At 41.1% G+C, this 14,421-nt stretch overlaps 1 protein-coding gene across 1 annotated transcript in view; it reads right to left on the reverse strand.

Moving 5' to 3' along the window:
* Nucleotides 1-313: 313 nt before the first annotated feature.
* The window catches only part of LOC139716794 (monocarboxylate transporter 13-like), a 64,066-nt gene continuing 49,958 nt past the window's right edge, over nt 314-14,421 (reverse strand). The window contains exons 2-7 of the mRNA XM_071628327.1: nt 14,171-14,367; nt 4,888-5,055; nt 3,215-3,355; nt 1,870-2,113; nt 1,031-1,716; nt 314-444 (exon numbers count right to left, since the gene is read on the reverse strand). Coding sequence (XP_071484428.1) covers nt 314-444; nt 1,031-1,716; nt 1,870-2,113; nt 3,215-3,355; nt 4,888-5,055; nt 14,171-14,367 — 1,567 coding nt within the window. The remainder of the gene's footprint in view (nt 445-1,030; nt 1,717-1,869; nt 2,114-3,214; nt 3,356-4,887; nt 5,056-14,170; nt 14,368-14,421) is intronic.

Raw genomic sequence — 14,421 nt, forward strand, 5'->3', positions numbered from 1 at the left:
ATAAGAAATAAAAACAAAAACAATGCAAGGAAGAGTGTACACGATTATAAAGATGAACAAAACTGTTCCTGTTTGACTCGATGTGCAGTGTCACAGACAGTTCTAGCTGATGAGTTTCGATCGTCCATTCGTTCCATGTTTCCGCACGTCATCCCGTCCACTTCTTGCAGAACTTCGAAATTTGCAGCAGAGCTTGGAGTATACTCAATCCGTGCTTCGGTGACACGCCAATTCCCGCCGCAAAAAGAGAGAAAGGGTCAGAGAGAGAACGATGGAGTGATGTGGGGGGAAGAAAGATAGCCCGGGGGAGTTGTCATGAAGACTTACATGTTTTCTTGGCGGACATGCAAAGCAATACAATGAGCAAGGCGGAAGCAAAGAGTTGTATCCCGCCTAACATAAGGAAGGACGCGTTGTAGCTCCCGAATTGATCGTAGAGCCACCCTGCAGAAAAGGAACCGAAGATAGAATGTTTTTGTTTATTCCTATTATAATGCTATATTTTACAAAGTTTATAGATTTTTAATTTTACTTCTTTCATTTGTATACAATTATCTAATTTTTAGTTTTCCCTTTTAACTGTTCTTTTGTAGTTTTTTTTTTTCAAGATAATGCAGAATATTCAATTTGCTGGACAACACTTGATAAAGATTATCCAGGAAATTAACTGAATTCTTTCAGGACACACCGATAGGTTGGAACGTGGTAACACCTGAAACAGAGGGGCACGAAAAGTTATGTCTAAAAAGTTCACAAAATTTTGATACAAAAGGAGACCGATAATCTGCAAGTTATCCCTACGGCTTGCACTGGTGTAGGTAGCCGCTTCAGTTGATAACTAACAAAACGATAAATAGTGGCGTGTCTCTTTTAAGGGTTTATTCTTTTCTTGACTCTTTTTGAAGTATAGTGTCTAGGCAACTTTAGACAACTTTTCCTTGATTTGATGTCAAAATCAACGACTTCTGTTCCTTCAAAGTGATAAAGAGTATTCATGATAACCTTGTTGATGAAGCCATGAGACATTCACCTGTTAAAAAGCCGGCGGACATTCTCCCTATTCCTGCAAACCCATAGGACCAACCAAGTGCGTTCGGAAAGCGCTCCATCCCGATCGTCTGTTTGACTACCACCACTGCAATGGGAAAGAAGACGCCGCTAGCCAGTCCGTAGACGAGAGAGCCGGCTATTAGCGTCCCGTACGTATTTAAAAAAGGGTCCAGTATCATGGGCGCTGCCGAAAAAAAGGAAGCAATTGTGAGCAACTGCCCAGCGGTAAGTAGCTTGTAGTCAACAAGAAGCCCGTGGCCAGCGCGGGCGATAATGTTCGACACGCCGGCGACCGACGCAATGAAAGTTGCTTGCATGGGCTCAACGCCTTTGTCGTGCGCGTGGGGCACGAGGTAGATGAGCCAGCCCATGTAGGTGAACCGGCCGCAGAACTGGGCGACCATGAGGATGAGGAAGCCGGCGTCTGTGAAGAGGGACAGGCCCAGGAGAGAGAAACAGCGCTCTCTGGCAGATTCAGCCTCGGCCTCCACCTCGTCTTCGCTGTCCGTTTCATTCTCCGCTTGCCCTTTCTCAAGATCGACTTCTTCGTATTCCATTTTGTCATCCGTTCCATCTGTGTCTCCTAACACACTGGTCTCCTTTACCTCCTCCTCTGTTCTCGTCCTTGTCTCTTCTACGCCTTGCATTTCAATATCCTCCGTGGATCTTTTCGCGTCGTGCACTCCGTTCACTTCCGGCGCAGAGTTGTCATGGGGGCGGTCTTCTTGAGCGTGCGTCTGGTCTCCATTGGCAAGGGAGTGCTGTTCATCGGCGGGCACTTGTTTGTATTGCATCTTGTTGCTACGGCGAGTCGGCGACGTCGAATGGCGCAGCGGCCGCAGGAGAACCCCGCACGTGCTCACGTGAAAACACAATGAGCCCATGATAAGAAGTCCACCCCGCCAGCCGTACGTATCGATGAGGAGCTGGGCCAACGGTGCTAGGACCAGGATCCCTACACCAGACCCGGCGTAAGACAGACCGTTGGCCATGCTGTACCGCTTGTCAAAGTACCTTCCGACCATCGTAAGACTAGGGGTGAGCGCCAGACCTAGACCGATTCCTGTGTGTTTATGATTATGAAAATTGACATAGCCAAATATCAGAATTAGATAAGGAATATTGTACATGTTTACCATCTTTTTATATATATTTGTCCCAATATTGAAACATTTTTCATGAAAATGAATGAAAGCATTTTCACCTGAAAAGACATTGTGGTGTACTACCTCCGGATTCTATGAAACATTTTACTCATTTTACACTGTTTATTAAAGGTAACTTAACCATGAAGTGTAGTAGTCTAATTTTTCATCCCACAGCCATTTTGGGTTCCCTTGGGGGAAACAAAAAGTTTTTAAAGCTTCTGAATGTTATATTTCTGACTGATTCTAAAATTGGCGACATACTTCACAAAATGCAATGATAATTCTAGGCCAGAAAGAATTGATTGAAAAATCTACTGTACAGGAATAAAAGTGAAACGAATAATTTCAAATTAATGACTAGGGCATGGTTACGCTTGAAGAAGAAGAGGAAGAACAACAACAACAGGAAAATGGAAATTTCAAGATGTCGTGCACAGTTATTTCAATGTAAGACGATGACATCGTCGTATTTGCATATTCATATTATTGGCTGTCCGAGAATTGTTTGTGATACCAGTCAACACTTAGCAATTCATTACTTTCCTTATTTTTGCACGATTTTCATCAAGGTTCCACTGTTGCTCTTTGCTCTTTCTTTATAGATTAAATTTTCACTGGTCTTGAATTGCCCGTTGAGACTCCATCTGCTTTCTTAAATTTCTGATTTATTCTTAAATTGGCGTGGTTTTTTCAGTTTCTGCAGGCTTTGGCGTTTGGGCAGATTGAAGTAATTCGACCAGTGCTCCAAATCTCCGACTCCAATAAAGACTATTCAGTTTATGTCAGAGATTCTTGTTTCTTTCTTAAATTGTTTGTTTTTTTCTGCAGGCTTTGCACAGATTGAAGTAATTCGACCAGTGCCCCAAATCTTCGATTCCAATAAAGACTATTCAGTTTAAGTCAGAGATACCATTTTGACGATGATAAGGGAATCACTCTGTGAAGAAAAAAAAAACCTACAGTCCCGACCTGAAGGTTTAAAGATGGGACACAAGTACGACAAGTCACTGTCTTACCAGAAAGCGACAGGCAGACGGAGAGCTCGCCTACTTCTGTTGTAAGCGAGGCCAGGATGAGCCCACCGCCTCCGAATAAGCCTCCCGCAATAGCGATGGGTCGACAGCCAAACCTGCGACAGAGGGGTCCGCTTATTAACCCTATACGAGAAGACAAATTTGAACAAATACGTAATCATAATATACCTCATTATTTCAGAATTGCGGCTTCTATTTGATCGATTATTAAGGCAGGGAAAGTTCTCTTTACTCAGCAAAAGTGCTAATGACCGCTATAAGGGCAGCCATAGGCCCAGAAAAATGACGTCATAAAAAATAGCTCCGATGTCTGCAGCGAGAGGTCATAGTAAACATGACTGCATTGGTATCACGTGTTCGCAAGAATGGTTGGTCGCCGCGAAATTCCAGTTAGCTCCACACACAAGACAGTTCGTTCTGTAATGGTTGTCATACAATCTTGCTAACTGCTTCAATCAAATAGACATGTATTATTTGCCTATCGCCATCCCCTACTCGGTATTACTTGCACGATACTATTGTCCGATATACCGAAACAAATGTTGACTGCTTTACCATCCGTGCGTTGATTCCTTTGCTCTCGTCCACACCTCGGGTCAAAGCATTATGGGTCATGGATTAATTGAACTGCGGCCTAGAGGCTACTCAATACTTGCATACTTACTATTTAATGGCATTGTATAATATTCGTCGATCCTTGATTATACGTGAAATAGCCATAACAAGCATGCGTATACTTCGGTGTTACTCGATGATAATCTCGGCGAAATGAAAAAAAAAATATTAGAAAAGAGAACTATCTGGAACTGTAACGAATACAACCGAATTTATCAAAATGTTTTCGGTGATTTGTTGAATACCAAAGAAAACTGACAAAATATACAGGATACTTAATTTTCATGATTTACCATGAATACTCACAATACATGTCAACGTAAAATCATTGCTTCATCTTCTTCCTTTTCTCATGTTTTCTTCCCTCAAGAATTATTGCGTGTCTAGATCATTTAAAAGAAGTATCTTCAAGCAAACGTGAAAACCGTGAAGGACCCAATGATGACCATAAAAAGTTTGCGGCGTTGACATATGGGCATTTCTTTACTTTAGTCATTCTTGCTTGGATCTGATGATTCTTACCCCTACACGCGTCTTCAGACAGATGAAATTATTGACTCAGCATTAATACTTTGTTACACTTACAGCCGACGTCCTCACTTTGTATATCCCAATCTACCCCCCCCCCCCCCTGATCTCATTCGTGGTGTGTACTCCGGGCAGGTCCTACATACTGGGGCAACTGGGCCAACTCATATCGAGCCCTGTAATTTGCCGGCTCTTGAGATGCATGCAACAAGGACCTTGTGATATGCTTTCGCATAATTTCAAACGTTCATACGCTTTGGGCAGGCCCTGTACTCTTTGAAATTCAAAATGTGTTTTGAGGAATCAATAAGGCCCGTGTCATAAATATCAATGGCAAATTCGTTGTTTTATGAGCCCTTTACGTTGAAACATTTATTAGTACCATGGTTACAATAATTAATTAAACAAAATAATGAAATTCTGAGGTGCATTATCCTTACTACAAGAATTCCTGGAGCATATGCATATTATGTTTTTCTAACACGACATCCGATTGGCCAAGCTCAACATACCCGTAAAGTCGGCGAAAGTGACGCACAGGGAACTGACCCATCCAATCAGAGACGTCGACACACCGAAGTAACTACGGAACGTTGGCAGGAATATCCCAAGGCACTTGGCTATACCCTCGCGGAAGATGAGTGTGCAGTGAGCTGCTAGCAGGATGAACCATCCGTACCCTGGTTGGGGGAAAAGCAATTAATGATGTGAGGAATTTCTTGTACCTTTTCAACACTCAGTCAGAGTGGTGAGGGGGCATTATGAAAACCCTGTTTTATCATAATGACAATAATAATGATAATAGACTACGAACCCTGCTCTTTAGCAGTCCCCTCCGTCTCCAGCAACTCTATTTCAGAATTAGCCATAAAATATACAACATATATCTGTATCTTAGTTTCTTCGTATTTTTTTTTTTTTGGTCACATTCATGTATTGATTTCGTGTCATTATGTGCATTCAAACGCTTCGTTGTATGTACATTTTGTTGGAGATGAAATAAATAACTTGAACTTTGACTTTAACTTGAACAATAATGATGAATACAAATAGAGTAAATAAAAATACACGTAGTTATCATCATTTTCATAATTATGACAAATACTTCTAGAGCTAATAATAACAGTTATCATTGTTAGTTTCATTATTATTATCATTAGTGTTATGATAACCATTTTAATTTTCATTACCGTTAAGATTATAATTGTAAAGATGAAGAAGAAACACGAAAGAAAGAAAAACAAAGAACGCAGATATGGCAAAGATCTACAGTCCTTAATCCCCCCCCAAGTTTTTTTTCTCTCTTTCTCCCTCTCTCTCTTCATCTTTGTCTCTCTCTGTCTCTTTATTCCAGTGTACTCCCTAGTAAATGGTTATTTCCATTAGTTCTCAGTTCTGTTAAGGCCCTCTGTCTCATTTCCCATCCAGTCGTGCTCTGGGACATAGAAAGATTATTTTACATTCATTTCCCTCTTGCCGTCTTGTGTTTTTCTTTCACATAATGGAGTCTTTCTTTTTGCAATTCCTTTAAGAGTGTTTTGCTTTATATCACTCGGAAGCATAGAAAAGATTCTTTCAGCAATTGTACGGTTTCTGCAGATATCACGAAAGTGGAGGGGGAAAATGAACCGGCAACTGCAAAGGTATACCAATCCCGTTTCGGGGCATTTTTGGTTTACAAACTGGTTTTATTTCGTCATCGTTTTTAAGTGCAACAATTTGCAATGGTCACCGGTATTGGCACTGTTGTCACCAATTGTAAGGGCTCGGTCACACAGCCCCAAAGTCGCGTAAACGCATGAATCATGCAAGAAATTTGCTTGTGCGTGCTTGTCCGTCGAGAATTTTCGCTGATTTACGCGATGAAAATCACCGATGAATTGCGCAAGAACTACGGAAAGATCACCCAAAAATCACTTACAAACCACGCACTTTCAGCGCATAGGCACGCGAAGGCCCCAAACAGTGCGAGGTAGCGCGACGACTGAGGTCCACGGAAAACCATGCATAATCTGCGCATTGTCACTAATGAACTGAGTATAAATCGCGCATGATTCGCGCATGAACGCGATAGCGGTAACATTTTCGCGAACGATCACTGATATTTCACGCATACATCGCGCTTTTTTCGCGTAAGGACTACGCAAACTACGCAAAAATTAGGTAAAACAGCGCAATACTGCGTGAACTTTTACGCGAAGCCGAGTTTTGAGCTGCTCAAAACCTGGAATCGCGTAAAGCGCCGATCCGGCGCACATCGGCTGACACCTAGGAAGGTTCCATGTCAGACAAACTCATGAAATGCGCAAAGGCTCGAATTTCTTACGTGATTCATGCGTTTACGCGACTTTGGGCAGTGTGACCGGGTGCACGTCACGAGACCATACAGCTCACAAGTCATACAGCCCACTAGTTATACAGCCCACGAGGTCGACACTGGGTAAATAAAGCCCACGAGTTCGACATCAAGTAGATTAAGCCCACGAGTTATACAGCCCATGAGTTCGACACTACATACAAAAGGTTCACGAGACCGACACTATGAAAACAAAGCCCACGAGACCGACACTACGCTTAAAAGGCTCACGAGACTGACACTAGGCATACAAAGCTCTCGAGACCGACACAAGGCAAAAGAGGCTCACGAGACCGACAGAACGCATATCGCCACCTATAGACCAATTAATTGTATAGGGTGTCCAGATAATGGCATAAGGAAGATATGAGAGATGGAAAAGGAGAGCTGCTAGGGGATTACCCCGTCACTTGCCCTTCCCTCACCCCCTGAACTGTTCAAGATCTTTAATTGTGTTTGCGTGTTTGAGTGTTTGTGAAAAAAAATAAACAAAATTAAGTAAAAGTGCATCAGATGTTTCAACATTAATTTCGAAAAATGCCAAAACACCGTCCTTTCCCTTTCCACAAAACATATACCGGTACGCACCTGCTTAGGGGAAAAAAAATAAAATAAAATGATGTGGACATTCAGATCAACCAACTAGAATAATACCCAGGTGTGAAATGAAGTTTACAAGAAAATATTTCACAAAATGGTCCATGTTGCAGTGCACACTTGCTTTATATGATGGGAGGGGAGTAATCATGTGCAAAGGTGCTGATTTAGGACAAATTCACAGAAAATGATATAATCATCTATTAAGGTAGCTCTAAGGATTCGGAAAAAGAAGATGCATCCATGAAAACAGCTACTGTATTCTTTTTCATAAGAAATGTACCGTTTTGAGGAGAATAATTTTACAAATGCAAGCCACAAATCCAAGTGAATCGCTGCGATATAAAACCTTTTCATCCTTTAAAATGTCATACATTATAGTTACAGAAAAAAAAATACAAATTGAACTCTAAGCAGGCGGGTATGAGCAGGAGGATAGGATATCTAATAAGGAATACTTAACTAGTGAAGCGAGAAAGAAAAGAGCTAAAAAAAAACAAACTTACATCCTGTCCACCGTCTATCTAGGAATTGGGAAAGCATATAAAATTACACCATACATTGTTTTTGTCCTCTATTGTTTTTTCATACATTTTTCTTTCTTTTTTTTTTGGTGGGGGTGCCCATGAAGAAGACAATATTATTCTTTAAAATAGATAAATTTGTAACAATGTCGCTCACCGTAGCGTGACAGAACTGCCCTCTAAAAGCCACACGTGTAAAAATACATAGTTACTTGATGTCGTTGATATGTAGATGGTGCTGTTCAATTAGTTACAATCCCTCGCTCGATAGCGTGACGAAATTGCACCCGCCGGTATGTAATTTTCCCCTTCATGGAACACCCTGTATATGTAATTGACATGTAGATGGCGCTGTTCATCCTGTCGGTCTCGTGAGCCTTCTTTGCCTAGTGTCGGTCTCGTGGGCTTTCTTTGCCTAGTGTCGGTCTCGTGAGCCTTCTTTGCCTAGTGTCGGTCTCGTGAGCCTTCTTTGCCTAGTGTCGGTCTCGTGAGCCTCTTTTGCGTACTGTCGGTCTCGTCGGCCTTTATTGTGTAGTGTCGGTCTCGTGGGCTTCCTTTGCTTAGTGTCGGTCTCGTGAGCCTTGTGTGCGTAGTGTCGAACTCATGGGCTGTATGACTCGTGAGCCGTATAACTCATGGACCTATTTTTTATGTCGGTCTCGTGGACCGTATGACTCGTGGGATGACCCCGTGTGACCGGGCCTTAAAGCGATGAGATAATTGCCTCATGTGGTATGCATCAGCGGTTATGAACCATTTTCATGCTTCGTAGTCACAATCACGCTTGTAATAGCTCTAACACGATCCAGTCTTGTGCACGCTATTATACAATAATCACATTTTATTTTGAAAGCAAATGAAAACTAAGTCACACTTGCGGTTCACCTTTAGTTTAGATTATACAGATGTATCTCGTTTTATTTTTTTGTAATTTCTACTTAATCTGATCAGAAATTTGTTATCTGCTCTTCTTTTCTTCTTTGAAAAAAAAAACACCCTGATTTTTCGGGGCTCACAGCTAAACAAGCTTGGTTTAATGTAGTTTTTACTTTGATGGAAATAAATAAACTATTGAATTGAATTGAATAGGTCCTGTCACACTCCTCTAACATTAAACTGCATAACTCGAAAAGTAAATCGCCATACTTTGATAGTTATCATCGAAAGTATAGTGTATAATGTGTGTAGGTTTATTTTTTGTTTAATATTAACAAAATACCCAAAAAAAATATGTAGGCCTAATCTAGTTCACATGAGACGTATGGAATGAACTGAACTGTACTGAACTGAAATCAATTCAATTTGATTGTATGTGAACACTAAACTGCCACAATGACAGCCATTCTCACCAGTTTGTTCGATACTATCCCATTATGTCAGCTTGAACATTCATTTCTTGTCTTTTTAACTCATTTCCTTTGATGTCAGGTCAATTGATTTTAATTGATGTCTTTCAATTAATTTCATTTAATCGCCTCGGATAAAAGTGTCATTTTTGTCACAGTATACTGTATAACTGATATTCAAGGTTGATAGTGTAACGGTTTTATATTCATACGTATATGATTAAGTATAGCGGTCAGTACTGTGTTGTGTTTTTGTTATGTAAGCTAGGTAACATGCTCTGTTGTGTAAGCTAGGTAAGCTGCCAGCTCAGCGTCTTCTCTGTCTCTTCTCTTCGTCTTAATTAGCTCGTCTATTGTCTCTTATGTTGTTCTTTGTCTCTCGCCTCGTCTCCCTCTCTCCCTCGCTTATTTTGTCCTTTGTTCTCGTCCAGCCTCTCTCTCTCTCTCTTCCCCTCTCCTATGTTGTTCTTTGTTTGTAATCCGGTCCTCGATCCTCTCTTCCCCTCTCCTATGTTGTTCTTTGTTCCCCGTCTAGTCTCTCTCCTGTCACAAATGTACACACTCAGTAGTTATGTACCTGTATGATGTACTGTATATGCATGGTTGTTTTAATGTGTATGTACACAGGTTGACCAGATTAATGGAGAACATTCTATGTGGTATAGATATAGTACATACAGGCTGACCAGATCAGTGGAGAATTTTCTAGGTGGTATACAATGTAGCTATACAGTACATGCATGTAACAGGAAATACATTATAGCTCACTCAATCTAGAATGATTTCACCCATTCCAGAATGTTCTAGGAAGTGCTTACATGTTTGGCTGAGTGAGGCACTGTCCCTGTAGCCCAATGTGATTGGTAGTTAATTTTGGCAATGATGTTATGCAGGGAGTCATCCAGGATTCCTGAAACTAGGACTTGCTAGTATGTTCAGGTGTGTGGCCCCAGATTGGAGAGAGTTACAGAATGTGCTAGAAGGGGGTGAATGGATAGTATATAAGCCAGAGAAATTCTGCAGTAGGCAGAGTACCCAACACCTCTGCTCTGAGAGTTACGTCACTTCTGGCTCTGAAGCGACTTGTTATAGTCAGTCCTGTGTTACCTGCTGACCTGTTATGTTTGTGGAGATAAGGCCTGGGAGACATTTTGCCTGCAGATAATTAATTTGCCTACATTGGAAAAGCTGTGACGGGCTGGATTCCATGCTGAACATTTATTGAGCGAATCATCATTCAACGCATCGACTGGACGTGGTCGTCATAACGTTGGATTCTGCACATTTCGCTGTGGACATATACTGTAGAGTTATAACGTGGACATCTGATACCGTGGATATATAACGTGGAATATATATTGTACCGTGCGCCTCTGGATTTACGTCGGAGGTATCATTCTTCGGTGCATCACGGATCATTCATTTGTGCATCGAGCATCGTATTTGGACATTTCCAGGGATATTGCATGTAATGCGTGTAAGTGATTCCATTACTGACTTATATTTGTTTTAAACGATCATTATTGTACTGATGTGAAACCGATTACCAGTCTGTACCCACATTAGTTGATTGTTTCTTTTGTGCGATCATTCTCAGTGTGATTTTGGTCGTAACACTCCTCTTCTCCCTTCTTGTTTTTGTTTCTTGTTTACGCTGGGTCTGGTGTGTCTAATTTGACCGTCTGCTTTGTAAACGTGATTGACAGCTAGCCACACTGACGGTCACTGTCATGTCCACTATAAATAGAGCAGGGTTTCCCTGTGTCAAGGTCTATGGTCTATGGTCTATGGACCACCTGCTTCAGTATGTCAAAGACACAAACCAATATTTTAGTCTTTGATTTTTTTCTACCTTCTCTCTCTATCCCACTACCTACATTATACATAGGTCTAATGTTTGTAGAGGCTTCTCACTCGATTGCATTTATTATCATGTTTAGGCTCTATTAACTTAGAAGTATACCCACCCACTGGGAGAACTCCACCCTCGTGTACCATCGACATACTCAACACCGTCTCTGTTTTTTATCAGTACCATGGCACTCTACTACTTGTATTCAACGCCGTGCTTTGTTTTTATACCGTTATTTTTCTCTCAGACCTGCGGATCATCAATGGCTCGTGATAATGCCTAGTATATGTGACTCATTTTTCACATTCCTTTTCTTTTGTAACTTTGGTAACGGGCTGATCTTTCCACAATAAACCTGCGAGGGTGTCGATTTAATAATAGATAATAATAGTGAGACTCTTATAAAGCGCACATTTCTACCTAAAAAAGATACTCAAGGCGCTATAGAACAGAGTACATATTGTGTCACGTTACAACAGTATCACAGAAAATAATAAGACAGTAAACCAACAAACAATAGGCCTATATACGTACACATACCATACATACAGGTATACAATATTGTCAATTCAAATTAAAAATATATGTCTATTTAGTATTAATTAAGAAAATAACGTAATCGTCTATTAAGGTAGCGTTAGGGATTCGGAAAAAAAAACCCAAGATGCATCAATGAAAACAGCTATTGTTTTTCACGAAAAAATGTACTGTTTGGAGGGGAGAATAACACAAGCCACAAATCGAGGTGAATCCCTGCGATATAAAACGTTTTAATCAGTTGAATTACATTATAGTTACATAGAAAATTACAAATAGATCTTACTCCAAAACGTTTAAGCAGGAGGGTAGGGTATCTAATATAGCCTAAGTAACTAGTGAATCGAGAAAGAGAAGAGGTAAAAAGGTACGTCCTGTCCATGATCTTCTTGCTAAAACCGGGAAAGCCTATTAAAAATAACACGATGGCATTATCAAAGCTCTAAAATTAATCCATACATCGTTCTTGTCCTCTTTTATTAATTCATTTGTGTGGTTTTTTTTTTTCTTCTTTTTTTTTGGGGGGGGGGGGGGCATGAAGGATACAATTCTATTTTTCTAATTGATAACAATGTCGCTACCTGACAGGCCTGGCCCCCTAGAAGTATGTAGAAGTACATATTAATGTCGTTCATATGTAGATGGTTACCATCTTTCACTTGATATCGTGACGAAATTGCACCCGCCAGCATGTTATTTTTCCGTTCATGGAACACCCTGTACAGGTAATTGACATGTAGATGGCGCTGTTTATCCTGTCGGTCTCGTGGGCCTTCTTTGCCTACTGTCGGTCTCGTGGGCTTTCTTTGCGTAATGTCGGTCTCGTGAGCCTTTTTTGCTTATTGTCGGTCTCGTGGTCCTTCTTTGCCTACTGTCGGTCTCGTGGACTTTCTTTGCTTAGTGTCGGTCTCGTGAGCCTTTATTGCTTAATGTCGGTCTTGTGGGCTGTGTTTGCTTAGTGTCGGTCTCATGAGCCTTTTGTGCGTAGTGTCGAACCCATGGGCTGTATGACTCCTGGGCCGTATATCTCGTGGGCTGTATGACTCGTGGACCTATTATTGATGTCGGTCTCGTGGACCGTATGACTCGTGGGTGTCGGTCTCGTGGGATGACCCCTAATTTAACACCTAGGCCGATAAGTCACTAGAGGCGCCTGCCCCCGGGAAAGGCCGAGACTTCACCGGCGTCGGCCGGTGGGTCCTCTACCTGCCTGGCCGACGGGAACGGCGTAACCCTGCATTTCTCTCGATGCAGGAGTAGGCAGATGACATCATTTCCGGAACCCTGTCCCTTTTCCTTCCGATGTACATACAATGTATATCACTTGTAAATATGAAAATAAATGTCACTGTTTTTTTTATAAATAATTAGAAGTAACTTAGGTTTTTATAATTTTTATAAGGGTATTTTTGAATAATTATATTTTTTGGAGCAAATTGCTCACCCGGCAGAGAGCTCCACAATTCAAAAGAACAGCAACATGTGTCAAGCAGATTACTGTGAGTGAGATCGAGTTCTGGGATTAGTGTCAGACTTCGGCAGATCACAAGAATGACAATGTTATACCGTGTACATGTATTGAATGTCATGTGGAGCAGGCGAGTGTCATGTCGCCTTGATAAAGTCATTGTGAACCGGAATCTTGAGTTTTAGTGCAGTCTGTCATGCTTCAAATTCCATTCTACAGTCCGTGAGGCCCGCTACCAACCTCATCTATCACGAAATCTCAAAAGGAACAATACATGTCTTCTCACACTTCTCCGACCCAGTACATCACACTCACAATCTCCTAATAACTATACCACATACGCCTATGTTCCAAAGAGAGACCCCGTGACAATAGCATAGCGTCATACCTTGGTCAACAGTAGATATGATAAAATCAGGATTCGTGTATTGTAATCAATGAAAATACTCTTTTAAAGTTGTAGAAAGAAGCATACACAAACAGAACGTCCATTAATTGTCTGCTTAAAAACAAAGATACTTTGATGGATAGTCACATTTTAGAAGTACACTTATTTCCTTATACTTACGTCATTTCTGTTTGCTGCTTACCATACATGTATCATAAAGCACCACCTCTTTGCATTATTTGTCATTCTACTTAGTTGTGATTGTGGTGTTTTGGGGTTTGTTTGTTTGTTTTTTTGCTGGCGTGATTATGTTTGTAATTATATACTAATGGTTATGTGTTTCTAATGTCCCCTGCTTCCTGCTTGATGAAATTTAGAAAGTATAGATATAACAATTATTACTGGCTACCGTTCTGTGTGGCAATTCATAACACAATGTAGGGCCTACTGTAATTATGTCACACATGCATATGTAATGAAAATTATTGAAATTGCAGAAACTGGCTATAGTGAGTATCATATATGTATGTATTGTGTTTGATTATATTGCTAAAAAAAAGGAAATGTAAATGATGCCATACAGAGTGTAAATGTATCAAATCAAAATCAAATCAAAAATTGATACAATACACTTCGTTATTTCCCTTGTCATGGAACCCTCACCCTTAACCATGATCAGGGAGAAGACAATTGTTGCATATGCTTTTGAAGTATCTATTAGGCCTACCTCCATCTGGGGCACGTGGCGCTGTTTCCGACTTCGAGTCCTCGTCGGGGGATGCCCCCTTTCCCTTGGCCTTCTCTGGCGTCGTGACCTCGTGACCCGCGCCGAAACCATTGCTATGTGACCCAGTGTCGCCATTGTTGTTGGAGCTGAACTCTTTCGGGGACTCTGACGGGAGTTTCGCGTATTTCAGGAAACCTCTGCGAGAACAGTCACACAAATGTAGCAAGTTACAAATAATCGTGTCCATTTTT

The sequence above is a fragment of the Diadema antillarum genome, unplaced genomic scaffold, assembly GCF_040938485.1.
Source record: "Diadema antillarum isolate AM-2024a unplaced genomic scaffold, OU_Dant_1.0 scf00000007, whole genome shotgun sequence".
Lineage (NCBI taxonomy): Eukaryota > Metazoa > Echinodermata > Echinoidea > Diadematoida > Diadematidae > Diadema > Diadema antillarum.